Here is a 27,644-nt window from a genome sequence, read left to right on the forward strand (position 1 = left end):
TCCATTTCTTTGATGGTGGAAATGAGAAAAGGCTAACCAGGTTGATGCAATTATCAACTATATAGGTATCCCAACTAGTTCACATAAAAAGAATTTCAACTTTATATTAACAAGTATAAAGCCCCTGACTTCAGACAGTTTTTGTTATGCCAATATCAATCTCTTAAATACAACATAACAAATTTCACGTGTCACTCTAAGGACAGAGGTAAATATGAATTGCACAACCTTATCAGTGAACGTACGTCCCTGTGGACATACCTGTACAAGATCACTGTATAGAAAATGGCTGTTTCCTCAAGCATCTTGCTTATGCTTCACAATTCTTTTAAAGATAACTATACCATGTAATTTTACAGCATGGGCAGTCATGCCTAGTATTTATTGGCGAATTACACAATGCAGATTTAAGGATATTTTGCTATTTGCGGTAGATAGTCCATTCTCTGACCAATGGAATAAAGTTTGTTAACTGAAGCCTTTGCTCTGCATACAGGAGTAGATGGCAGACTCCATCTTCACCTGGCATTTTTAATCAGGTAAGTGGATATGAATAGGAACATTTTTAGTGTACCACATCACCATCTTGGTAAAAATCTATCATGCTATAGAATTCCTAGTTAGAATAGCAAATGTGGTCTAATGAGCTCTGGTCAAATTGTTCACGCATACAGACTTGCAATCAGAATCTCTCATTAAGGTGGAATAACTGAAATTGATCCAAGCAGCTGAGAAAACTAACATTCAAAATAGGTATCTATGCATGCATGTTACACATACACTGTACACAGCAGCGGTGGCTATCACATTGAATAGAGCTCTCCCTTCAGCTGTAGTTTCGTTTACAGAGGTTAGAGAGTGATAGCTTGCCTGTGAATTACCTACGACAGAGAATTCCAAGATGAAAAAGACGGCAGCTGTGCTTCAAAGGAACATACCTGGTCAGAGCCAGACAGTCTGCCCAAGAAGGGCCTAAACTAACAGTGAGTGCTGCTAACGTTCTGAGCGGGGTATTCGAGAGCTGCTTCAGGAAGCTAACGCCTGTGCTTAGGGAAGGAAGGAGAAGTCAACACAAGGCAAGTGACAGTCATTTCCTGATCTTACTACTGCATAGATCCTGAGCCCCTAACAGGATCTCGGTGACGGCTAAGGAGGACACTACTTCTTTAGCAGGAAATCAACAATTCTTTCAGTAACTCTTCTCAATTAGCAGTAATAATAATTTACTAATAGAGTTTGGTAGAAAACAACTTTAATTAAAACAAGTTTACACATTTGACACTTATGGCTTAACTAGAATAATTTTTGTCCAAGTTAAAAACGTACTAAGGACAAAACAGAAGACTGGTGTGTATATATAATGTACAGCATTGCCCAAAACAGTAGAGCAAAAGTCCAATTATTGAATAATTCAAAATCCTTTACATAAGTGAAAATAATTATCTGGGAAGTCATATATAATCACACCACACAAACACTGGTATTAAGTCACTTTCCCATTAAATTTCAAAGCATAGTGATGAACCTTTCTCCCTACTGGAAGCCAATAACTGACGTGATTACTCAGAATATCTTTGAAATGTTATTCCTTAATTTAACAGGCTCTGATAGTCTACATTTATGTGTATGAACTATCTAGTTACTACCTTGGAGCAACTGATATTTCTACCTTTTATTTTTCTAATCTTGTGATGTCTGATACAGAAACTAAATACAAGTCTCATTCTAATATGGCCCTATTTTCAATGAAGTTAGTTTCCTTATTTGTTTATATTTAACGCTTATAAGCATCATGGATTGATTACAATTAAATAAAAAAAAAACCATGTAGATAGATAGACCTTAATGCATGTGACCTTAATGAGTGTAAGATTAAAAACAAACTATTTTATGTTTTTGTGATTAGTAGCTAAAAAGGATTGTAGATGAACTTCCTATATATATATATACTCTCAGTCTGTTCTCTTTAGTACTGACTCCACTGAATTCCCAGCCCTAAAACTAAATTACTTGCCAAAGTTAAGAAATTTGTACCTTCTAAGACAATCAGTTGGACATCTAGTTGTCATACAGACTACACATTATTAGAAAGAGGCAAGCTAATGCAGCACAATAGATTGAGGTTAAAGTTAACTTCTGATAAAAAGGAGTGAGTGCTTAGAAGTCACATTCATTTTATCAACCATAAAAATGCTCAACTTCTAAAAAACCCACAAACAGTGAAAAGACAGTCTGGTAAATCCAAGATTTGTAAAAACTATGCACAAAACCCACAGTACTTGGGAGAAGAGGGACGATTTACACAAGGAGCAGTTTTAAAATGTAACTGGCCTACTACCAATTACACATGGGGACACACACTCTAACTGAAATACACTAGTCATGTCTATAAAGCGGGTGAACCTTTCTAAGTAGGTTTCCCTCACATTTGAACTGGATGATGGAGCTGTTAATACTGCACACGGAAAATGAGCAATAAGTTTTACTTTTACACAAACATAAAGGGATTTTCTTCCCCCAAACTACTTGAACATCAAACCTATGCTTATAAAAATTTAACCCTTTCAGCAGCCTAAGGATTTCAAATGAAGCCACTCACAACAGACTTCACATCATCTTTACACCACATGTCCGCCAATCTAGTTATCAAGTGGTGACTCCTTCAGAGATAGTTCAGCCTCTCTCTCTTCTCCGGGGGACCTAAAACAAAGGGAGAAACGAAAGCTGTCACAACAAGACTTGAGGGTATTCTTTTGAGCAAAAAGGGCTTTAGATCCTATTAAAGAAAAAAAAAAAAAGGTCCCATTTTTAAAAAATGAAATCACAAAACACTTGTGACATGTATGTTGTTAAAGTAATGCATAGATCTGGGGAGATAACCCAAGGAGGCATCTAACTTTAAGAAGATATTTAAACAGAATTTATATCTATGATGACAACATAAAATAAGAACTAGACAAATATTTTAGTATATAAAATAGTGATACTTGCGATTTAATATTCTAACAATTTAAGAAAGTGCGAAGAAAATTCAAAGAAAACTAGTTTTCTTTCAGAGTTCCTACTGAGATTCATTTTCCTGAGTAAATATAGGGGTAATAATTATACAATCTGTAATCCCAAACAGACTCCGGCTGGAGAACTGCTACACATTCAAGGCTGACCTGGGCAATGTAGGGAAACCTTGTCTCTATAAACCATTTTAGGTTATTGGGGATGAGACAGGGTCTCACTATGTAACCTTCTATTTTCTGGTGCCAGCGTTCATTGAACTCAGCCTTAGCTAAGAGCACCACTACTAACCACCTCCAGTTCGCCCTACTGTCTTTTATTTCCTTAAATAAACGGGAGTGTTCTTTCTGCATGTTCCCCTGCACACATCAGAAGTGGGCATCAGATCTCATAGATGGTTGTGAGCCACCATGTGGATGCTGGGAACTGAATTCAGGACCTGTGGAAGAACAGCCAGTGCTCTGAGCCACCTTTCCAGTCCCTCCTGCCTTTTTTATTCACGACTTTAAAAAAAGAAAATGAGGTTGATGTAATGGCACCCACCTTTAATCAAAGCACTCTAGAGGCAGACTTCTCTGTGGGCTCAAGACTAGCCTAGTTTACATAGCAACTTCCATGACAGGGACACCAAGTACAGAAGGAGATCTTGTCGGAAAGGGAGTGTTAAGCAAAACTATCTAACTATTACTGGGCATAGAGCTGAGGGATCCAGTGTTTCCCTAGCATAGTTAAGTCTTAGGGAAAAGTCTGGGGCAGTATTATTGTGCTAAGATCATGAGTTTAAAAAAAAAACAAAAACAAACAAACAAACAAACAAAAACGGGCGTGGTGGTGAATAACTTGATCTTAGCACTTGGGAGGCCGAGGCAGGTGGATTTGAGTTTGAGGCCAGCCTGGTCTACAAAGTGAGTTCCAGGACAGCCAAGTCTATACAGAGAGAAACCCTGTATGAGTTCTTCCTGAACCTGCTTTTGTGTACCATGTGAAGGTCTGGTGTCTGAAAGCCAGAAATGGGTAATGGGTCCTCTGGAACTGGAGATAGGACAGTTGTGAGCTGCTCTATGGGTGCTGGGAATCAAACCAAGTCCACTAAAGGTTTAGGGCTCGTAACATCTGAGCCCTTTCTCCAGGCCCGCATGACTGCCCTTACTGCCCTTACTTTTTCTTACTGCTGGCCTCATGGCTGTCTTTGCTGTCTTCATTACTGTCACCATTGTGTTGCGGATGACTACTGTCTTGAGTGTCAGATCCTCCATTTAAGGTCTTTGAACCTTTAGAATACAAAAACTGTTAGCACAGACAAAATAACACACTAAATTATCTTCACTATTCGAGGTCAAAGCATGGCCCTTATGTTCCTAGCACATATTCAGCCTTTTGATGAATTTTAGGATTAGGTTTGAAGTCATTTCAAAAAAAGAGGAATGAAAAATGTAATGTTAACTTGTGTCATTCAAAGGCTAGAGTAGCTAAGGCACAACAAGAACCAAGTTTTGTTTTCTAAGTGGATAGTGGACTTGAATTACTAATCTCATTACATTACATTTAGGAAAACTGAGTGGTAGAACTTTTTAGTCACTAGCATGTAGCTTTTTGGGGGGGAGAGAATTATATTTTGTATTAATAGTATTTTAGAGCATCAAGTGCTCAAAATATCCAACTGACATGACTGGGTATTTTCCTGTAAAATTTACTAATAAATCTCTAAGGGAATCTAGTAAGTAAAAGAGTTTTTGTTTTGTTTTGTCTTAAAAGATTGGTCTTTACCACAAGCAATAGCAGTTATGGTGTTATGGAATCGGAGGCCTCTATTCTAAGAATCCTCTGTAGGTAAATTCTAAACTACAATGGGATTGTAGTTCTGGACTATAGTTATGTCTGGAATTTAGTTTTAAATACATCTGGGTTGGCAAAAGGCTACACGAGATGACAACATGCATATATTCAGCACTCCTTCATCCAACATATTTGGACCCAGCAGTGTTCTATCTTGACTATTAAGGCTCAATTTCATGTGCATCTTAAACACAATACCTGAAGACAGTTTATACATAGGTAAATCACAAAACAAAGGTGTGTCAGCCATCCACTTGGACTGTCTGATTAACTGTCATCACTCTTATTCCTGACTCCATTTAGATGCTACTGATAATTGACTGTTTTCTTATAATACAGTAGAATACAGCTTATATCCACACATAACCACTCAGCAGTTACAAGTTATATAATGTTACTTTAACACAGTGCACAACAATCTCAGGATAACTAAGCAACACTGAAAATCTGTAGGTTATGATCAGAAAAAAATAATCAGCATCTTTGCCTCCAACCTTAAAGCAGCTACTCTGGTTGTATGCCTAGTGTACATTGTAATTTTGGCAAAAAGAAAAAAAAAGGGTGGAGGGCTGGTTCTCTAGAAGACATTCTGATGAACACCTTTTAAAAACTTTCCCCAAAACTTAACTGTCATTAACAATGTCTTGCTGCTCTACTCCTTCAAAACACGCAGTGTAACATTCTTACCAGGTCGTGTACAAGTACTGTGTTAATGTCATTTCCACTGTTAACTAATGCAACCTCATGACTGATAAAGGCTTCAATGTCTACTTTTGCTAACATATGCAACAAAAGCCTTTACAGAAGCAGTTAGTCCTGGTAAACACTGAGAAGGGGAAACCCAGCTTAAAGGTATAAGCACATACCGGTTTGTTCTTTTTCTAGCTTTTTGTTTGGCCCTTTCTTTCCTTGGTCTTTGGTTTTATTTGCTTCCTCATGCTGTCTTTGTTCAGCAAGAGATTTGTTCAGCACTTGGGTGATGACTGAATCCCCTTCACCAACCAAAAACATATTCTTAAACTTGTTATATAACATTGTGGACTTTTCCATGATAACTTGACTAACTTTGAACCGCCGTATCTGAGAAAACAATAGTTAGAATTAGTTTTCGTAAATGATTTACTTACACTTTCTTTAAAGAATTGAGAACAGATGTTAGATTTACAGGTCTTGAAGCCACTTACTTTCTTCAGGGTTGTGATCATCTCTGTGTGTTTCTGAGCTTGTTGCATTGTTACCTGAAGTGAAGCAAGTTCATCCAGTGCCTCAATGCATCTGTTCACATCCTTCATGACAAAACAGCAATTTTATAACTGTTAATTACCAAAACAGCTAAATAATCTACTTTTGAAGATTTTTTTTTAAGGCTCTTAAGGTAGTAAGTACAAAATGGCCAGGTATTGTTCCTTTTATTTTAAACTTACACACTAGTCATGTGAGAAAATATATAAAGCTATTAAAGCAGTGCATTTTAAATGAGGTTGAACACTTACTAGATTATCAATTTTGAGTGAATTTTTTATTTCAGCATGTATCCTTTGAAGTCGAGAATCCATTGATGTTTCTATAAATTGAAATATGTGAAAAACAGTAAATAGTTTTTCCCCCACACCGTATCTCTGTACAGTCTAACAAATAAATGGTGGTTATGAAGTGATCTTTAAGAAGCCCATATAGATGAATAGTATAAAAAGTTACTTACTAAATTTAATATATGGTCTGGAGAAGAAACATGCAGCATAAAAGCACAAAATTACTACCATGCTGCATTTGTTTCTAAACTCCTCTGTCTTAGATGATGAACTCTTACATGTCAGGTCTTAACTCCTCTTTTACCTTATCCATTAACTGCAAGGTATTTATCAAAATGGGCAAACCGCCAGTGCTTATGAAGGTTGCAAAACTGACACCAAATAAACATTAAAATATAAAGACATTAGCAAGGTCACTTTTAATTGCTTAAAATGCAATTTAACATAGAATCCATCAGATTTGAAAAGTTATGTTTGTAGGATGTAAGAACATGAGATGGAATTCAGAAAAATATTTAATCTATGTACTTTGGTCTTTTAAGCCAGGGTCTCACTTTGTACCCCTGGTTGCCCTGGAACTTTTGATTCTCCTGGCTCTGCCTCCTTAAATGCTTGGATTACAGGCATGTGCCATCACACCCAGCTTCCATAGACTGTCTAAGTGTCATTTGTATGTCTTAGAAAGTAAAGTAACTAACCTCGCTTCTTCTCCACTTTCTTAACTTCTGGCTTCTTTCCTTCATCTTTATTCTGCCTATCAAATGTTAACACAAATATTTCAAAACACTGGAACTTTGTGACTAAGGTTAGCAGATGCCCATATTCCCCTATGTAAAGGTTTAAAATATGTTCCTTAAAAATAATAAATCAGCCTACAACACAGGACACTGACTAATTTCTAGAACTATTCAGCCCTATAGCATTTGCGTAAGTACAGGCAAAACTCAAACATGCTAAGTTAGCCTTAGCATGTTAGTATAACTTTGAAGCAGTCACAGTGAAATGTGATGCTAAAAATCCAATTTCAAGATCACTGGCCAAACAAGCCACAAGGGGAAGAGCTATAAATGCTAAATGAATTTTTATCAAATTCTTTTCTTATAATTATTTTTGAAAGCTATTAAAGTAGACCAATTAAGTTGTTCCCCACATCTCCAACAGGCAGGTAATTCAAGAGACTTTGAAATTAGCTTCAGTAATGATTAGACCTGCTTTAAGCTGATACTATGGATTTTATTTTAAAATTGGGGAGGATGCCATTATCATCAAACTAAATGACATCCACTAATATTTATATACCATTTCATAAATGAAAAAGAACCATATTACTAAGATTAACAAAAATAACCTTTCAAATTAGAAATTTTAATTTCTAGTACCTTGGCTTGGCATTCAGGCCTTATTATGAACCAATTAAAATAGACAAGAACAAAAAATACCTAAAAATCCGTTTTTTTTAAAAAAAACTTTATTTTAAAATTTTGGTTACAGTTCATTTTTTTTTTTTACTTAACAAGTCTAATGTTTAATCTCTCAGGATTAAAAAGAAAAAAAACAAGACTAAAGAATTTAACAACAAAAGAATGTCAAGGGAAGGGGCACAACTGCCCCATTTTTCAAGAACGTAATAGCTATTCCAGTTTAACACCTAGCTTCAAAACAAAATGAGTTTTCATATCTTCTAAATGAAATAATGTACAAACACCATCTTCATCTATGTTTGTTATAACTTTCAAACACAAAGCTTCATTTTAAGCTTGGTTTAAAAAAAAAAAAAGGCAGGAATGTTGGCCACCTTAATATGTAGTGTGTACCTTACAGGATATTTTGTCAACAATCATAACACAGTTAATAATGCCATTAGTAATGAAGTCCTCAATTTAGAATCTGGAACATTTCTTCCGTCAAGGGGGGGAAGGGGAAATTCAGTCCAATGAGTCTGTCTCAAGATCTTCATCGCTTGTATGCTCCACTTGTATTCTCTTTTCAGTTACTGGATTAATGCTTTGAGCCCAAAATGAGATATATTTTTTATTACTGTAGATTACATGTTGTTTGGCTGGGAATACAATACAATAAACTTTATTTTGCATAATGCATTTCACACAAGTTGCATCTGAAATGCTTTACAGAGCAAAACTGTCCAAGTACAAAGTTTTGTAATAACAGGAGAAGGAAAGAAAACACAAATATTAGAATTTGAGAAAGTTACATTGGAGGACATTCAAAAGAAACTGATATACAAAAAGATATCTTGAGATTCTGAAGAAGGATTGGGCTAGATTTACTAAGCAACAACTAGTTTATGCCTTAAGTCAGGGAGCACAGTTAAAAGCAAAAACAGTCACAGTTATGCAGTGGAGAGAAAGGACAGGAATAACGGCATTTACAAATGTGCCCATGGTCTGGCATTTTAATCACTTTTAAACTCCCTTGTCAAGCAGCTAAACTGCTATGTATCCTACAAACCACTACAGAAGCAGAGACAATGTATCTATAAAGTTGTTCAGCTTGCAGATGCATCATAAAAGCAAAAGAAAACTGTTTTTACTATTTGCCACACTGTCTTATTAACCTACAACATGTTTTCAAAATCATCTCACTCACTAGCAATAAAAAGCTCAGTATTCTGATACTTTATAAACCAGGGAAAGTGACAGTCTAAAAGAGTCTAATGATAAACTAGAAAAGAACTGTATAATAATAAAGACATGAAGCCTAATTATCATAGCAATGACTATTCCTTGTACTGATAAAATGATTGTATACAATAAAAGGAAGAAATCCCTCACGGTAAATATATATTGTTTTCAACTGTCAAAATGTAATTCAAACTTAATTCATAATGTACACATCAAATGTAAGCCCTGCCAGCCTTTGGATTTCTTTCTATTGGCTTCCTAGTTTCCAACTGTGCCTTCGTTATTTGTACTGATTTCTACACAGGCCTGCTGGTGGTATGATAAATATGAATAGTTACTACATTCTTTCTCCACCAATATTTTCATCCTTCTATGTTTAACATGTTATACAGATAAATAGAAGTACTCTGTAAAGCACTAACAAAACCTAACTGTACTTTGACTTTAAATTACAAAACAGTTCACTGGAAGAGTACCTCAGTGAATTTCATCCTCTAAGAAAATACTAGAGCCTGAAATCACACATACGGAAGGTTTTTTCTGATATGGGAAGTTGGTTCAAAAGGCTTCATGAAGTCTGGAAAATGAGAGTCTACTTAAAAACTTTCAAACTATTCTTAAAACAAAAACCAACCTAAGATTTATAGAACTGAAAAGAACACTTACTGCTCAGTTTCCATTTGTTCCTCTTGCTTGCGTTTCCGTTCTGCGGCTTCTTTCTCATGTTGGCCTTTCAGCATGTTCCTCCTGTGAGCACTCTGGAAGTTTCTTCCACCCTTCCTCTTCTGTGGATTTGAGAATCAGGATGGATTTAGTTCACTCTCAAGTCAGTGATTCCTGACTAATTAATCGTGGTAAGAAAAAAAAAAAAAAAACTACCCTTGAGAACATGAACATAGCTCGACTCTTCTCTGACTATGAATATGAGTCTACTACCCTCCTGTACCACAGTTATTTTAACACTCGAAGCTATTGAATAAAAATTTTGGCTTTGGGCATGGTAGCGCACACCTTTAACCTTAGCATTTGGGAGACACGAGTCCCTGTGAGCTCAAGGCCAGCCTGGTCTACAAAACAAGTTATAGATCAGCCAAGGTTGAATAGTTAGATCCTGTCTTAAACCTATCCCTTCCCCCAAAAATTAAAATGTGGTTTCTAAAATATTCAGACAAATAAGATATAAAAGCCCATATTTACACAATTCAGGGGAATTAAACAAAATTTATGTTTTCACGATGTAAGATGTAATGGCATCCAAGTAAAATTACAGTTCATAAAGTGTACAATAGGAAAAGCTTCAAATTTTGTGTATAAATGCACCTCCTGTGTCTTTGCTGATCACAGTCATCTGGGTTATCTACAATCTCTGTTTACATAGCTGGGTTAGAAGTATGTCTAATTTCTAGAAATTATAAGGTCAAGGTAAAATTTAGGATATAAAAGAAAGTTTCAAATAAGCCTTTTATATTAGCTAACAGAATTCTACTAGGAAAGATAAAAACTATGTAAACTTTCATAAAAGTAAATGTTCACAGCATAAGAGTTATACTATGTATTAAGAGGCAAGGAATCTCTGATTTTGAAGACAGCCAGGACTTCTGTACAGAGAAACTCTGTCTTGGGGGGGAAAAAAAGGCCTTTTAAAAAGGCATGGTGGTAAACACTTTTAATCCCAGCACTCAGGAGGCAGAGGCAGGCAGATCTGTGAGTTCGAGGCCAGCCTGGAGTTCAGAGCAAGTTCCAGGTCAGGGCTACACAAAGAAACCTTATCTTGAAAACTTAAAAAAAATTTACTAAACTAAGAAACAAAATTACAAAATATTTGGGGAAATAGCTCCTGAGTTAAAAGTAGATAAAAAGCTGGCTAGCCAGCTAGTCCAGTTTCAGATTCAGTGAGACACTGTCTGGGCATAACTGGTAACAAGGCTGAGAGTACTGACTGCTCTTGCAGAGGACCCAGCCTCAACTTCTAGCACCCACCTGGAGAGAGAGTCTACTACAATCCCTATCTCCAGTTCATCTGACTTTTAAGGATACCAGCACACACATGATGCACACACATACATGCAGGCAAAGCTTTCATACATGAAAGATAAAATATAAAAATTAACGCTGGAGGGTGGTGGTGAACACCTTTAATTCCAGCACTCAGAAGGGAGGTGGACTCTGTAAATTCGAGGCCAGCCTGGTCTACAGAGCAAGTTCCAGGACACGCAGGGCTACATGATGAAATCCTGTCTTAACACCCCCCCCACCAACTCCCACCCCCAAAAAGTTAGCCTAAGGTGGAGTGAGCTAGGGAGATTGTTCAACAGTTAAAGTGCCTGGTATGCAAGCAGGAAGAGCAGAGTCTGCATCCATAAAACTCAAAAATTCTAGGTAACTGTAGTTGGCCGACCTATAATTAAACCCTTTGTAGGCAAAACAAGTGATCCCCAGAGCAAACTGGCTGCCAAGATTAGGCACATGGGGAGCTCTGGGTTTGATAAAGGCTTCCTAAAGAATCAAGTTGAGATCAACTGAGAAAGATTACACACAACCCTGGGCCTCTACACCCAAGTGCACATACAAACCACACGGAAAAAAGCTAGCGCCAAGGAGGACACTTGATGCCCCCAGTGTGCTAACTTGCACATACACAAATGTACAAAGGAGGGAGTCTGAACGTCATTCTCTACCTTTTCACCTTCTTGATCGTCTTCATCTTCGGAATCAGAGGTTGATGTAACCCCTGGTTTAGCTAAATTTTTCCGTTTAGAGTCCACTTCTTTCTTCCCCTCTTTCTTATCTGGTTCTTTTCTGGGCTTATCCTCTTCCTTTTGACCTTCTTCTTCCTTTTTAAGCTGCTTTTTAGGTTGTTTTTCCTCTGGCCCCTTTTTTTTCCCTTTGTCTTCATCAATAACCCTATGTTAGAGCACAGCAATGGAAGGTGAACAATTCATTTATAACTTTTCTTTTTTGAAAGACTTACTTGTATTTATTCATGTGTATGTATGTATGTATGTATGTATGTATGTATGTATGTATGTATGTGTGGAGGTAAGTACTCCTTTAACAGCTGAGCCATCTCTTCAGCCTTCATTTATACTCATTACCAAACAAATATTTCGGGGTGGGGGGGGAATCACAGCAAATTGTTATGTAAAATAAAATCTAATAAAAGATGGTGTGTCATCCTATCATAAAATGGAATTCTACAACAAATATTAAAAGATACAAAATTATAGTAGCACCAAATCAATAAAATGTGATCTCCCTCAGTTTTCCAATTTGCTTTTAATGTAATTTATTTCTTTAAAAAGGATATTTTATTCTTCCAGAGGGCCCAGGTTCAACCCGAGTACCCACATGACAACCCAGCCCCCATTTAATAGAATTATACTTTACATATTTATAAGAATATTTGTTTTAGGGACTGGAAAGATGGCTCAGTGTTTAAGAGTACTGATTGTTCTTCCAGAAGACTCGGGTTCAATTCCCAGCACCCACATGGCAGCTCACAACTGTCTGTAACTCCAGCTCCAGAGGATCTGACACAGATATACGTGCAGGCAAAACACCAATGCACATAAAATAAAAAAAGAAGATTTCTTTTAGAAATAAAATCACAGTCATTTGTGGAGATTGAAAAGCATATAATGGTAAATATGTCACCAGTTATTTTTATTAAGCAAATGATAATAGAAACCATGAAATTAAAACACCTACTCCTTGTGGAATATTGACTGTAAACAGATTGCCACTATTTTTTAACTGGCAAGTAAAAATTATATATATTAAATATAGATGTAAATATATATGCTATTTCAACATTAATGAATCAATCAGGCTATTTAACACAAGCATTTAATAACCCTTAAAATTTGCAGTTTTCAAATATATTAAGCATGCACACATGTCACAAATATGTCTGCTCCACTGCCATTTTTTGTTGGTTTCCCCTTTGAGTATTCTAACTAGCTCGGAAATAAAGCTCTTCTGTTCTATTTTGGTTGAAAAGTACAGCCCTCCAACAGTACTCCATAATCAACAATCCTTGAAATAATCAGTTCAGGTGTGAAAACATGGTTTGGTGTGGAAGAGTACTAGTTGCTCTTTCAGAAAACTGCGGCTTTGGTTCCCAAGCCAACCTCAGGTGGCTCACCATCGTCAACTTCAGCTCCAGTAGATCTGATACCCAGTCTGACTGTAAGAGCACCTGTGTATACATACATGTGTACATACCACACACAGTGTTGTTTTATTTTTTCATTAGTAAATTATTTCTCAAAACAGGGTTTCTCTGTGTAGCCCTGGCTGGCCTTGAACTTATAGAGATCGCCTGCCTTAGCCTCCCAAATGCTGGGATTAAAGTCATGGCCACCATGCCACTGCTTAGTAAATCCATCCTTAATTGATTTTTCTCTACAAAACCTTTAGATACAATCATCATTTCCTAAATATTCCATCCCTTCTCAAGTTTCTCCAAAAAAGCCAAAGGGAACAGGATTTGTAAGAAATGATGACAAAGGGAAAAAGAAAAACAAACAAACAAACAAAACCCACTTCTTGGTAACTAAATATTTATCATTCTAAAATTAACTTTTATACTCTAAATTTTAAAGAACTTTTTATACAGAACAGAAAAAGGTCTGTGGACACTACTTCAGATACAATCTGCCCAGAAATCTCTTCAGCAATCTACCCTACCCAATTTCCTCCTTTAGCCTACATTACCCAAGTTTATATTATCATACACCACAAAAAAGCTTAACCAAATAACCAGATTTTCAATCCCAAGAAATCTTTCCCGTTTATACAAATTTTCTAATCTCCATAATTTTCAGAAACAAAATAGCAATACAAATACTATGTAAGAAAAACAACAACAACAACAAAAACACCAACAAAAAAGACTGTTAAAAATATAAAAGTATTTTCTACTTATTTACAAAGGGCTCAGTAACTAATTTGATATTAAAAATAAACTCACATGTCACTCTCTGAAGCACAAGGCTGTTTTACCACCTTAGGTCTGCCTCTTGGTTTTGGAATCTTGACTTCAGTCGCTAATTTTCATATAGGAAAAAAAAGGACAAATTTCCCCTTTAAATGCAAAGCTTATGTAGAATACCATGTTGCATAATACACAACAGTATTATTTAAGGGCATAACCAGTGACCCCATGCATCAGGAAAATTTCCATTTTGTCCTTATTATGTTTGACAGATTAAAACTGGGAAGAGTGGAGGAAGGGGAAACTGCATTTGATATGTAATGTATGAGAAGAAAATAAGTTTAAAAATACATACCTTTTTTAAAAAAGCATTCATTGCTGTTTTAACGAATGTCACAAAACAACTCTAAAAGTATTACTCATTCAGAATTCATATTTCTATCACAGTAATTTATGTATATACTTTATATACATCTTTGGAATTTGTATCAGTACTCAACAAGATCTTTATCATCACCAATTTGATCCATTAATATTACAAAACATGTAAATAGATTTTAATTTTTCTTTCCAAATTGGACTAATCCCCTTACAAGTTTTCAGTAAGGATCCTATTATGATGGAGGAAAACAAAAAACAACAAAACAGCTCTATTTTCAGTGTTCTACTCTGCATTATGAAAAACAACTCAACATTATCTCCAAATTGTTAAGTCAATACTTAACAAATATCCTCTCAGAATGCAGTAATTTTAAAGTGAAAAAAATAAAAAAGCCCACTCTTCAAGGTAGTTTACGCTCCCCAGCTTCATTTGGCAGTGTAAGTCAAGTCAATTATTTCAAACTTAGTGAGTAGCTGTATCCAGCAGAAACCATTTCTTTCTCCTTTGATACTGTCATTCACACAGCCTCACATCTGCATGACATCTTCTCAAAGGCATGTAGCACACACTGTGGTAGTCCTGTAAGACTGCATGGCCTAGTGACACCACAGAGAGCTTAGTTTGTGTAAGTATACAATATTGTTCACACAGTGAAACTGCCTAATGACTAACTTCTCAAGCCTCATTTGTATCTATGTTTAAAGTGAGACATGACTGTCTTTAATCAACTGCTGTTCATATTATTCCAAAACACTTGAGCCAGCAATGTTTTAATGGGTGGAATATTAACAACATGCCAAAAAGTATGCAAGGATTAAGGATCTACCTGCAGGTCGTCCTCTCTTAGGACTTGCTTTCAAGTTAGCAGAAGCTGTTGCTGTAGCCACCATTCCTGCTTCTTCAGTTTCCACTTGTTTTTCAGCCTGAATCACAAAAATTTAATTAACTTATATTAGCAAGACCTTGCCACTCCATAACAACATAAATAGCAGCATAATTTCTATATGATTTTTATTACTTTTGAACTTACGAGTATCATCTCACTTTTTCCAATCACTTTTTAAATTTCCCATTTGAAAAAATAAGGCTAACATTTCTTGATACAATGAGAACCAAAGTATAATGCAGTTATGCTGTAACAAATCACATTGCTACTTCTAATTCATTAACTTTGCTAATATACATTTACTTCATCTTTCAACTGAGACGGACATCTGATGCTCTCCTAAAGAAGTTACAAGGCTGAAACGTTAATGGGCCCAAATGAGAATCAGTTAATACTGATTTTATTTTAGGAAAATAAAAGAACCACATATAAGATAGGAAATGAAAACATGAAGAAATAGACGGTAGAAATCGCAAAGAGAGGTACAAACCTAGAAAGAAATTCAACTGAAGGACAGTAAAGAGCCACTTGGACTTCAATATTAACTGTGCCACAGAAAAAACAAGAATTTATCCAAAAACATATAGAACCCAATTCAATAAATTAAAAAAATTCAATATATTTACTTTTGGTCCTGAGTAAGAAACAACATTCCTTCTTTTTTTTTTAACTTCTTTTTGAGGGGAGGGGCAGAGAAATACAGCCCAGAAAACCACACCAGCCTTAAAACCTCTTTCCTCTCGCCTCAGCCTCCCAAGATGCCTTCCTTCTGTGATTACAGGAATCGCCACCAGGCCCAGTTCCAGGTACCTTTTAATCAGGATGCCCAGGATAGATAAGGATAGCCATCTCTAAGAATTTATGCATAACGCACACTCAAAATATTAAAACTGACCAAAGGTTACCCTTTGATTGTTCTCAGAAACAAAAAAATTCTGCGTTAAGAGCTAGGTTAAGATTGAGCCAGTTCTCTGTGAGTTCGAGGCCAGGCTGGTCTACAAAGCTACAAAGAGTTCCAGGACAGGTAGCAACTAGTACACAGAAAAACTCTTGTCTTGGGGAAAAACAAAAAAGCATGAGATCATGCTGCCCTATTCCAAGTCTGATCCTGCAACTCCACGTTAAGAACTAGATCGCTGTATTTCCATAAAGCTCCACAGGTACCAAAGGTTAAATTCTTCTACTGATGACTTAATAATAGGTCAAAGGTACTCCAAAGTTAGGTTCAAACAGATCAATCAGCTCTTCAGGGCAAAAAGAACTTACCCTTTCTGCATTTGGAAATAAGTCAAAAGCAAGTAAGAATTACAGGTACAATGGATCATTTGAGAACATACCAACAGACAGTAAATGACATATTCATGACTATTTACTATTTAATATAGTAAAAAAGATCAACTCTAATACTAAACAAAGATTGGCCCTACCATGGATATACATTTATCATTATTAGTGCAAAAGCATGCAAGTAAAAGCCATTACTCATGAAAATATTTTGACCAGAGAAAGGACTAATTCAGTTATTTGAAATATATGCATGAATATCTTTAATGTTCACGTTCTAGATTTTACTTACAATTTTAATATCTGACTGAAACCTCTAATGCTGGATTCATTCTTTCTCATTATTATCACAATTTTCAACTGTACTATCTTTTCTCTTTCCTAACGCCATTCCATATGCAACATGGATCCACTATTCACAGCCCTTTTGATGACTTTGCTACATCTGTTTCACAAATCCCAGAAGATTACTAAGCTGATGAGCCCTAGGAGGCAGGGTGGGATGGGTAGCAAACATGAAATACTTTCCTTTAAAGTTGGCATCTCAAATCTGGTGTTAATCCTTTGACCTTCTACTACAGGCCCTGATAGGTAACAAACTTTCAGTCACTTATCCACTGAACTCAAGTCTTGATCTAACTGAATGGGGGAGAAGGGGAAATACAGCTAGAAAGAATTCCCTTGAGTCAAAGTGAGCACATCTCCTCCTTTTTTTTTTTTTTTTTTTTTTTTTTTTTTTTTTTTTTTTTTTGGTTTTTCGAGACAGGGTTTCTCTGTGTAGCTTTGCGCCTTTCCTGGAACTCACTTGGTAGCCCAGGCTGGCCTCGAACTCACAAAGATCCGCCTGCCTCTGCCTCCCGAGTGCTGGGATTAAAGGCGTGCGCCACCACCGCCCGGCCCATCTCCTCCTTCTTAAATCAATCCCTTTATCAATTTTTCCTAGGAAAAATGGTAATATTTTTACTGTTATTTCACATTAAATGTTTCCCTTTATATGCACTGGTATAGTACTTTTATTGCTCGAGATTTGAAATATATAGTACCATTAAACATTTATTCTCCAATCTACTTCATCTCATTTCTGTCCCTAGCACTTACCTACATGACACTGCAATCTCCTGAATAGGCTGATTACCAAACACCTCACTAGATCCTTTGTACTGGGCACTGTTGTTAACTTCCTCATTCAAATTCTTCTCTCTGTTGCTTATAGACAACTTCTGGTTCCTCTTGACGGTTCTTCCAGTCACCATTTTGAAGAGGCACCTTCCCTCATTTCTATTATATACCATTCCATTCTAGTTTCTGCATCTACACCAGCAAACATTTTCTCTTGACTTCCTCTAACATTTTACCTTTATACCAGTGGTTTTATCTTTTCCATCTTTTGTACTATTATCATAGGTATTATCAACTTTTTCTTCTGACCCCAAACGAACATGTCTGTGTCCATATCTAGTATACAGTCACTCAAGCAAACACCTTGGAGTCTTCCTACATTCTCCTCCATTCTCTTTACCATTTTATTTCAATCAGCTATCACTTAAACGTCTGAAAGTCTCAATACCATCTCTCATACTAACAAAAATAAATAACTTAATATAAGGCCCGTGTCTTTGGAATTTAATGTAATTCCTTAGAAAGGCCTTTCATGACCTACTATGATCACACTAGGCCACTGTTACATCCCCTTCACCTTAACCATTACAGGCAATTAAACAAATACCCAATACATATCAAAGTTACATGTACATCATGCTGTAGTCTATTAGATATATGAAAATAGTCTTAAAAAGAACAATGCACATACCTCAACTTAGGGATACTTAATAAGGATGGGCATGTAATTCAGCGATGGACCTCTTGCCCAGCATGTGCAAGCACTGGCCGAGTCCCAGCACCACAAAACAAAAACACTCATTGGTTTAAAAGTGCTAGCAAACAGGGCTTTGGGGATTCACTCAGTGGTAAAGCTTCTGCTTGTAGCATGTTGAAAGCCCCAGGTTTGAGCAACACACACACAAAAAATTCCAACAACTCACCTATGCCGTCAGTTAGCCATTTTGCCAAATAGACAGCCTTACCTTGGTGTTGATGGCTACAACTTAATCAGCATGGTAGAGTTACTAAAGGCAGAAGAGCTGTGGCAATGTCTTAAAATGAGGCAAAAAAAGAAATCTGTCCCATCAACTGTGTATTATGCAGTGATTGTTCTTTTTAATATTTTACCTACAGACTTTTCAAAATTGCAGTCAGCTTTCTCAAAATCTGCTGCTGCTTTATGAGCCATTTAATATCCTAAATCCTTTAGTGTCATTTCAACATTTATAGTATCTTCACCAGGAGGAGACTCTACCATGAAATCACTTTCACTGCTCATGCACAAGTGTTAATTTATTCACAGGTATGAAAATATTCTGTCTATCTGTACATTTCCATGACATCACAGCACCTGGGCAACCGGGTGCATTGTCACTAACAACTCTAGAAAGTAGTCTTTTTTCCCCAGAGCAGTACTCCACAGTGGGACTAAGACATTCAGCAAACCATGTGAACAGCTGCCATCCAGGCTTTGTTTTCATTTATAATGAAGAGTCAAGGTTCATTTGGTTTAAGTCCTAAATGTCCTAGGGTTTTCAAAATGGGTTCATATTTAAGTCACTATTAGTTCCAGACCCTAATGATCAGTCTGTCTTCTGAGGTTTTGAATACAGACATTGATTATTCCTAGATGGCATTTTCTTCCAAAGTAAGGCTGTTTACACTGAAGATTTCATTGAGCATGGTCACATTCTTCAGTTATCTTAGCTACATCTGGGTAACTTAATGGAGCTTCTCCATCAGCACCTGCTACTTCCTGTAGCTTTATGTTGTGGAGGCAGCTCCTTGCTTTGTATCTCATGAACTGACCCAGAATAGCTTCATCTGTTGATCTGTACTTTTTTCACTTCCCTCAGCCTTGCTGTGGATTGTTGGGCTTTGGCTTACAGAAGCGTTCTGGCTGGCTTAATCTTCTATCCTGACCATTAACACTTTTGCCTTAGCAGCAGTGAATCTGTTGCACTTTATCATTCCAGCATTCATTTGAGCAGCATTCTGAATTTTGTAGAGAACTTTTCCTTTGTATCTGCATTCACAATGTGGCTTACAAGCCCAAGAAGCTCAGTTTTCACCATACTTCAGCCTAACATGCCCTGCTTACTAAGGTTAATCATTTATAGCTTCTAGTTTAAAGAGGCCTGCCTGTGAGGTTTTCCACATGAAGACCTAGAGGCCTTTTACAAACAGACTAATCTCAGTATTATTCTAAGACCAAGATTGGCCCATAGGGGAGCAGTCATTAATTTATCAATTAATGATGCTATCTCATATTAAGCAATTGTGGTGCATCAAAAAATTATCAAAGATCATTAGACCAAAGTAACACATATAACAAAATTTATGAATAGAATAGCAAAACATGACACAAAGTAAACACATATTATTGGAAAGACTATCTCTGCAGAGTTGTCACAAACCTTTATAAAACGATAGGTGGGCCAAGCATGGTGGTGCAGGCCTTTAATCCCAGCACTCAGGAAGCAAAGGCAGACAGATCTCTCTGAGTTTGAGGCCAGCATGGTCTACATAATGAGTTCCAGAGCACCCAAGGATATACAAAAAGACCCTGTCTCAAAAGAGACAGGGAAAAAAAAAAAACCCACCACCACAACAAAAACACTTTGTATGGCAAGTGCAATACAGCAAAGCTCAAGAAAATTAAGCATTCCTGTATTTTTTTTATTTTGATTTTAAAAAAAAAAAACAAGAAACCTGTTTCATTTGTTCACTGTGCCAGTGAAGTCAGTTCTAAATTTCTGACTTTCTCACTGATCTGATCTTACTTCCCTAATACAATTGCCTATCATCACACTGTCTTAAGAAGGGAGTCATGTAACATTTTAAATGATTCAATGATTTCCCATAATTTCATTTCTTCAGAAAAACATTTTAGTTTTATTGCCATTCCCATCCAACTTTAAAGCCTATCAATAATAAAATATGCATCGCAAGTCTTGAAATTCCTCCGTATGTGTCTGAATAGATACCCTCAGATGACCTGCTCCTTTATTTGCCCCTTGTTTAAAACTGTACACCAGAGGACAAAAAGCCACTGTAATTGCTTTCTTCTATTACTTCCCAAGACATTAAATTCTTGGCTTCATTTCTGTCTTTGGCATACAAATGTCTAGGATGTAATAACTAGGTCAGAGACAGGTGGGAACAAAACCTAACCCTGAATTCAAAGCCTACGAACTACCTGGGCTCTATCTACTGTTACTCCGCTCTCACGTCTCACAACAGTACACTAGCACAATGGACAACAGTCTCGTGCGGGAATTGAAGAATCAGGAATTTACTATTTCACTGCATCAAATAATCAAGAATGTGACTATATTCTTTTCATTTTATAGAGAAAATGAGGCCTGGTGGTGGTGGTGCACGCCTTTAATCCCAGCACTCAGGAGGCAGAGGCACGCGGATCTCTGTGAGTTGAGGCCAGCCTGGTCTACAGAGTGAGTTCCAGGAAAGGCTTCAAAGCAACACAGAGAAACCCTGTCTTGAAAAACCAAAACAGAAAAGAAAAGGAGGCAGAAGGTTGAAAGGAGTGAAAATTGTTTCACTTTACTCTTTCATCATTCAGCTTAACTTAAGGATGCCATAGTTTTATCACCAAGAAAAAACTTCACTAAAGTAACCAGCTTATTAGCCTTTAAAAATTAAAGGGCACAGGTCGAGTGTGAATAAGGTTTCCTTATCTCCATTCTTCCTCAGTTTAAGTAAAATTTCTTTTAGAATTCTTATGGTGTATTAAAGAAATTACCTTTCTCTTTCTTCCTCGCCTGGCAGCTTTTGGAGTGGTTATGTCAACTGCTTTAGTCACATCCTAAAACACAAAGCAAAAGCAGGCGAAACTAGCAAAAAACACAAATGAAACTGAATATATCATACAAGTGTGTAAGAAATTTCCATAAACTAAGTCACAGACGTGTTTCACTGATAGCACAGAATGAAATCTCCTGTCACGCTAACCTTTGGAGTTAGTTCTCACTATCATAGTGACAACAGTTAGCATCTTCAGAAAACAACAGCCTTATGGATACCTGCGGCTATTTTCAGAGGTTAAATGAGTGGCCTGCATAGGATCATATTTGAATGCTTAGTCATCACGTGTGGCACTACTTGAGAAGGACCAAGAGATGTGGCCTTGGTAGAGAAAGAGTGTCACCGAGGATGGGCTTTGAAGTCTCAGAAGCTCAAAGCAGGCCTAGTGTCTCTCATTCTTCCTGCTGCCTGCAGATCTAGATAGAAAACTCTCAGCTACTTCTCCAGCACCATGCTCCCCATCATGAAACTGGAACTAAGTCACAATTCAATACTTTTTTTTTGTAAGAGATGCCGTAGTCTTCACAGCAATAGTGCAATGACCAAAACAGCCTACAGTGGCTGAGCATCTCTACTCAAATAATGAAGTGAGCAGGAATAAATCAGGTTTAAAATTTTTTCAGTCTAATGTTTTTTAAGCACTTCCAGCCCACAATACTTGATTTTTGGTTTGGTTTTGAAATTTATTTTCATTTTTGGTGTTTTGCCTGCATCTATGCCTGTATGAAGGTATTGGGTCTACTGGAACTGTGGGTGCTGGAAATTGAACCTGGGTCCTCTGGAAGAGCAGTCAGTACTCTTAACCACTGAGCCATCTTTCCAGGTCCATTTTTTTTTTAAAGGAAAAACAGTATCTCTAATAAACAGTAACCCACCTTATAGTTACACCTGTTTCGAACATAAAAACAATTTCAAATAAAAACTTCCATCCAAAGGCTAAAGAGAAAGTTCAGTGGTTAAAAAAAAATTGCTGGTCTTCCAGGACTCACGTTCAGTTACCAAGACATGGAGGCTTACAACCATTTTTAACTCCAGTTCCAGGGTATCCAATGCCCAATGCCCTCCACAGACAACAGGAATGCATCAAGTGCACAAGCACAGATATAGGAAATCTAAAAACTACTTAAAAATGTGCATATTAAAGATGCATAAGCTATTTTATATAAACAGATTTAATATCTGAGGAAATTAAGCTGTTTTCATTCACTTTTCAAATACTTCAAAGATTACTTTCTAATTTGCCAGTCAACTCACTTTAAAATTTCTTGCAATAATCGTAAAATCCACAGGCAGTACGAGACAGCCCCATGCCTATTCCTCCCTTACAGTATATGCAATACTACTATCCATCAATACATTTTCTTCTTAGATCAGAAAAGATATAAAACATACTTCATTGCTGGCTTTTTCTTCATGATCAGTATCTTCCTTTGAAACACTAGTTTCTTTTTCTTCAACTTCAACATCAGATGATGCATTGGACTGTTTAGTTGATGCCTATGAAGCATAAATTATTAACTTCTAAAAAATGGCTTACCCAACTTGAAATTTTTCTACTCATGCAAAATCAAAAACTTACACAGTTAAGGGAATACCCCAATTTCTGTTGCAAAGGATATTTAATATATATAATTTTTAGAATTTAAAGCAGGGAGTATTGCTACTGTATTCCCAGCATTTTAGGTAGGAAGATGGCTACAAGTTTGAGACGACCCTAAGCTAAACAACTTGTAAGCCAAGCTAGGATATGGAGTGACACCTTGCCTCAGAAAATTTTAAAACAGGCAAATTAAAATAATCAATTTTGGCAAGACATAGGGGTACTCAGCAGAGTGAGTCAGGTGAATTCTAAGTTGGAGGCCAGCCTGAGCTTTATATCAACAAAGTGGGAAAGCTGGAGGTGGGAGGTGGATCATCACCTAAAATAGTACTGAAGATTGAACATGCCTAATCAGAAATCCAAATGTTTCCAAAATCCAAAACTTTCTGATCATCAATTCTTTTGTAAAGGAATAAAATCATGTAAAATCTCCTTGAATATTGCTCCTAACACTACAAAATGTTTTAAGTCACAGTGGCCAAATTTCTTTGTTTTGAATTAATTTTTTCTTTTTTTGTTGTTGTTTGTTTTTGTTTTTGTTTTTCAAGACAGGGGTTCTCTGTAGCTTTGGAGCCTATCCTGGAATTTGCTCTGTAGACCAGGCTGGCCTTGAACTCACAGAAATCCGCCTGCCTCTGCTTCCCAAGTGCTGGGATTAAAGGCGTGTGCTGCCATCACCACCCGGCTGTTTTCAACTCCATCAGGCATCAAATCAGCAAGTTGATCACACTGTAAGTAAGGACTGTGGCAGTAACATGATACTATGTACAGAAGCAATTACAGGATACTCTGCGCAGTACCATAACATATACTAATTAGATGTTAAGACCATCTAAAGAAGGCTTGGTATAACAAGGAAAGATATCAAAACTCTACAGAACATCTAAAAATGTGTCAAAGGCAATAAACAGTATGGCACATGAAAAAACTTCAGATTTTTTTATTTTTTGCCCCCCACCCCACCCACAGGTTTCTCTGTGTAGCTTTGGCTATCCTGGAAATCACTCTGTAGATCAGGCTAGCCTCAAAGTCAGAAATCCACCTGGCTCTGCTCCCTGAGAGCTGTAATTAAAGGCATACAGGACCACAGCTTCATCGTCAGTTTTAAGAGTTGAATAATGGTCACTTTTTTCAGGGTGATTCATACTTTTCCAGTTTTTTGCTACCTAGAGCTTTAAAAAGTTTTTTGTTGATGAAGGAGAAAGTGAAGCATAGTTTCATAAACATCTCCTTTGGAAGTTCTCTGGCCCTAGTATAAATAGTGGTGCTTTTTTTTCCCTTAGTTTTCCAAGCCAAGTTTTCTCTGTGCAGAGAAACTTATTATCCTGAAACTTACTCTATAGACTAGACTGGCCTTGAACACACTGAGATCCACCTGCCTCTGCTTCCCAAGCGCTGGCATTAAAGACGTGTGCCATCATCACTGCCAGCTATAGTGGCTCATTTTACCTAAGTTCTAGAGCTTTTGAATATTCACGAGTGCAACTGGCAATATAGGAACACATTACTAAAGCAGCATGGGAATGTAGATGGGTTAGCAGGGGAAGGAACTTGCTGAGCAAGCCCAACACCAGCATGGTAAAGTGGATAGAAAACCAATGTCACAAAGTTGTACTCTGACACATGCATACATTATGCATACACCCATATAAACACAAAATAAGTAAAATTAAATCTGTATCTGTACCAAGACAGGAAAAAAAATTGGAGAAAAACAACCATTTCTGTTACAGAATAAAAACTGAACAAACATGGAGTGGTGGCGCATGCCTTTAATCCCAGCATTTGAGATGCAGCAGTGGGCAAATCTCTGAGTTTGAAACTAACCTAGTATACAGAAGAAGTTCCAGGACAGGCAGGGCTATACAGAGAAACCTCGAAAATAGGAAAAAGGAGAATAGAACAAACCATGTACAAAGCAAACCACTCTATGAAAATGTAATGCCACATATAAATTAAAAGCTCTGGCAGGAGGCTGTTTAGAATAGGTAGGAAAAAAAATTAATAGGTAGAATTTCTACTGGGGCTATAAATACTTGTTACATATTTAATTCATGAGGTCCATTCTAGTAACATTCTATAAATCTGTAAAAAAATAAAGGGCACATGCTTTAAGTTTGCAAAACAATTAGGTCAGTGAGAAGGCTCAGCAGGTAAGGGTGTCTGATGTTCATTGATGCATGCCTGCTGACCTGAGTTCCATCCACAGAACCATGTTAAGGTGAATGAAGAACTTCACAAAGATGTACTTGAACTCCACACATGCACTATAATGTACGTCCCCACACATATCAAACATGCAATAATAAAAAAATGTTAGAGCCCCAAATCTAACAAGACATTAAATTATGGCTTTAAATTCAATAATAGTTTAAATGAACTTTACTGTCAATCAAAAAAAGCTAAGCAGCCAAGTTCTTCCCAATTTTTGAGATCTATTTAGTCATTCAATTAAGAATAAATTTAGACACAAAATGTCAATGTTCAACCAAAAAAGCATAACAATCTAAAATTCATGAGGTACTTTAATTGGATGTGTATTTTACAATGACAATATTTTTCCTCTAACACTAAACAACAGTAAATTTTAATAGAATGACTCACCTGTTGACTTGAAAATTTCACTTTCGGATTGTTATCTATCTCCCATAATCCTTCATTAAAACCTTTTCGTTTATTTGGTTTGCCATACTTTTCCTTATTTTCTGAGTAAGGAAAGATGTCCTTTGGTCCTAAAAAAGCACTGTAACAGAAAGGGAAGAAGAAAGTGCAAAGCAACCTCCATTAAATATGTATTGGGCTACTAGGTGACACGCGCCAATAACACTTCATATATACAAACTAGTTTCTTGGTTTTTGTTGTTTTTCAACCCAGGGTTTCTCTGTGTAGCCTGGGTTACCTAGCACTTATTGGGTAGACCAGGCTGGCCACAGACTCAAGAGATCTGCCTGCCTCTGCCTATCTAGTGCTGGGATTAAACGGGCACACCATCATAGCCAGCTCATACAAACTAGTTCTAATTCCTAGTGATCTCATTAGTGAGAGCAACTTCACCAGGGTAAGGTGGTTAGAATGCTCTTTCTAGAAACGTTCTTCAGGTGCTGCTTACTTACAAATTTTCCCTGTGTATGTGGGGTGGGGGTGGAGATAAGAGGAATTCATACAAAGTCATATCTAATGCCAAACCCTATTTTTCTTTTATAGTATTAATGATTGATTGGCAAGCTCTCAACCACCAAGTTACACTCCCAGCCTAGAAATACTTTTATAAAATCCACTAACAATTACCCAGATCCATAATTCTATTTTTAAAATTGCATAAAAAGTGAACTGTATTTAACACCACTGACTGTTGTACACTTAAAAATAGCTAAAATAGCACACGCACTTAATCCCAGCACTCAGGAGGCAGAGGCAGGCAGATGGATCTTTCTGAGTTTGAGGCCAGCCTGGTCTACAGAGCAAGTCGCAGGACAGCTAGGGCTACACAGAGAAACCCTGTCTTAACCAACCAACCCAATATAAAAGGCTAAAACAGACTAGGGCGATGGTTCAGTGGGCCTGAGTTTGAATCCCCAGAACCCACATATAGTTAAATTGGGCAGCTCAGTTATCTCTCATCCCAGTGCCCTACTGTGAGGAGAGGAAGACAGAAGAGTCCCCCAAGTTAAACGGCTAGTCTGGCATATGCAGCACAAAAACATAACCCCAGAAAGACGCTGTCTCAAACAAGGTAGAGAGGAGGGACCAACACCGCAGGTTTTCCTGGCCTGCAGACAAAGGCCAGAGTACCACAGAGTATCTGTACTCAAACACATATAATGATGGTAATAATAAATGATTTAAATATAATTAATAATACCATGTATATTTCAAAATAACTAAAAGGGATTTCAAAGGGTCTTATCAAAGAAACAGATAATTGATGCTAGTTACCATGATTTCCTCCACTGTATAATATACACATATCAAAGAACCACACTGTACCCCAGAAACGTCAACAATTATGTTAATAAAAACCTGGCTATTTTCCACAACAAACTGAAACATGATTAGTATTAAGCATTTAAATGCATCAAAATGTGTTCATTTCAACATCTGGCACATTACATAATTCCTAAAAGTATCAACAAAGAATGCCATATAAATATATGTTTAAAAAGGAATAGGGCTGGGTGGTGGTGGCATGCGCCTTTAATCCCAGCAATTGGAAGGCAGAGCCAGGCAGATCTCTGTAAGTTGTAACTTGCCTGGTCTACAAAGCGAGTTCCAGGACAACTGGGATGGTTACACAGAGAAACCCTGTCTCAAAAAAAAAAGTGTTATGAAATTCATTTATTTAGTCAGGCATGGTGGTTCACACCTGTGATCCCAGCACTTGGGAAGTGCGAGCAAGAGGAGTAAGAGTTCAAGACCATCCTTAGCTACTAAGCAAGTTTGAGGCCAGCCTGGGCTACAAGAAATTCTGTTCAAAAAATAATTTTCCTCAATGATGGAATCAGACATCATCTTTTTATTTATTCACATGTACAGTCAGTCAACTCTTATCCTTGACAGGAAAGGTAAGTAAACATAAACTAATACCTCTTCAGAGTACATACATGATT

At 36.9% G+C, this 27,644-nt stretch overlaps 2 protein-coding genes across 5 annotated transcripts in view; one reads left to right on the forward strand and one right to left on the reverse strand.

Moving 5' to 3' along the window:
• Positions 1–27,644, forward strand: part of Snapc3 (small nuclear RNA activating complex polypeptide 3) — a 66,008-nt gene that overhangs the window by 33,239 nt on the left and 5,125 nt on the right. The window contains exon 10 of the mRNA XM_006975989.4: positions 497–539. The gene's annotated coding sequence lies outside the window, so the exon portion shown is untranslated. The remainder of the gene's footprint in view (positions 1–496; positions 540–27,644) is intronic.
• The window catches only part of Psip1 (PC4 and SRSF1 interacting protein 1), a 39,902-nt gene continuing 13,493 nt past the window's right edge, over positions 1,236–27,644 (reverse strand). The window contains exons 4-16 of one of the 4 annotated variants that reach the window (XM_076564442.1): positions 25,641–25,779; positions 22,829–22,933; positions 21,375–21,437; positions 15,167–15,263; positions 13,995–14,070; positions 11,701–11,926; positions 9,689–9,807; positions 7,079–7,134; positions 6,342–6,412; positions 6,033–6,134; positions 5,715–5,928; positions 4,172–4,283; positions 1,236–2,700 (exon numbers count right to left, since the gene is read on the reverse strand). In XM_076564442.1, the coding sequence (XP_076420557.1) occupies positions 2,640–2,700; positions 4,172–4,283; positions 5,715–5,928; positions 6,033–6,134; positions 6,342–6,412; positions 7,079–7,134; positions 9,689–9,807; positions 11,701–11,926; positions 13,995–14,070; positions 15,167–15,263; positions 21,375–21,437; positions 22,829–22,933; positions 25,641–25,779 (1,441 nt within the window). In that variant the 3' untranslated portion in view covers positions 1,236–2,639. Of the gene's footprint in view, positions 2,701–4,171; positions 4,284–5,714; positions 5,929–6,032; positions 6,135–6,341; positions 6,413–7,078; positions 7,135–7,875; positions 8,520–9,688; positions 9,808–11,700; positions 11,927–13,994; positions 14,071–15,166; positions 15,264–21,374; positions 21,438–22,828; positions 22,934–25,640; positions 25,780–27,644 lie in introns of those variants that run through there. The other 3 variants (XM_076564443.1, XM_076564444.1, XM_076564445.1) reach the window with 3 other exon arrangements.

This window comes from Peromyscus maniculatus, chromosome 2 (assembly GCF_049852395.1).
Source record: "Peromyscus maniculatus bairdii isolate BWxNUB_F1_BW_parent chromosome 2, HU_Pman_BW_mat_3.1, whole genome shotgun sequence".
Classification (NCBI taxonomy): Eukaryota; Metazoa; Chordata; class Mammalia; order Rodentia; family Cricetidae; genus Peromyscus; species Peromyscus maniculatus.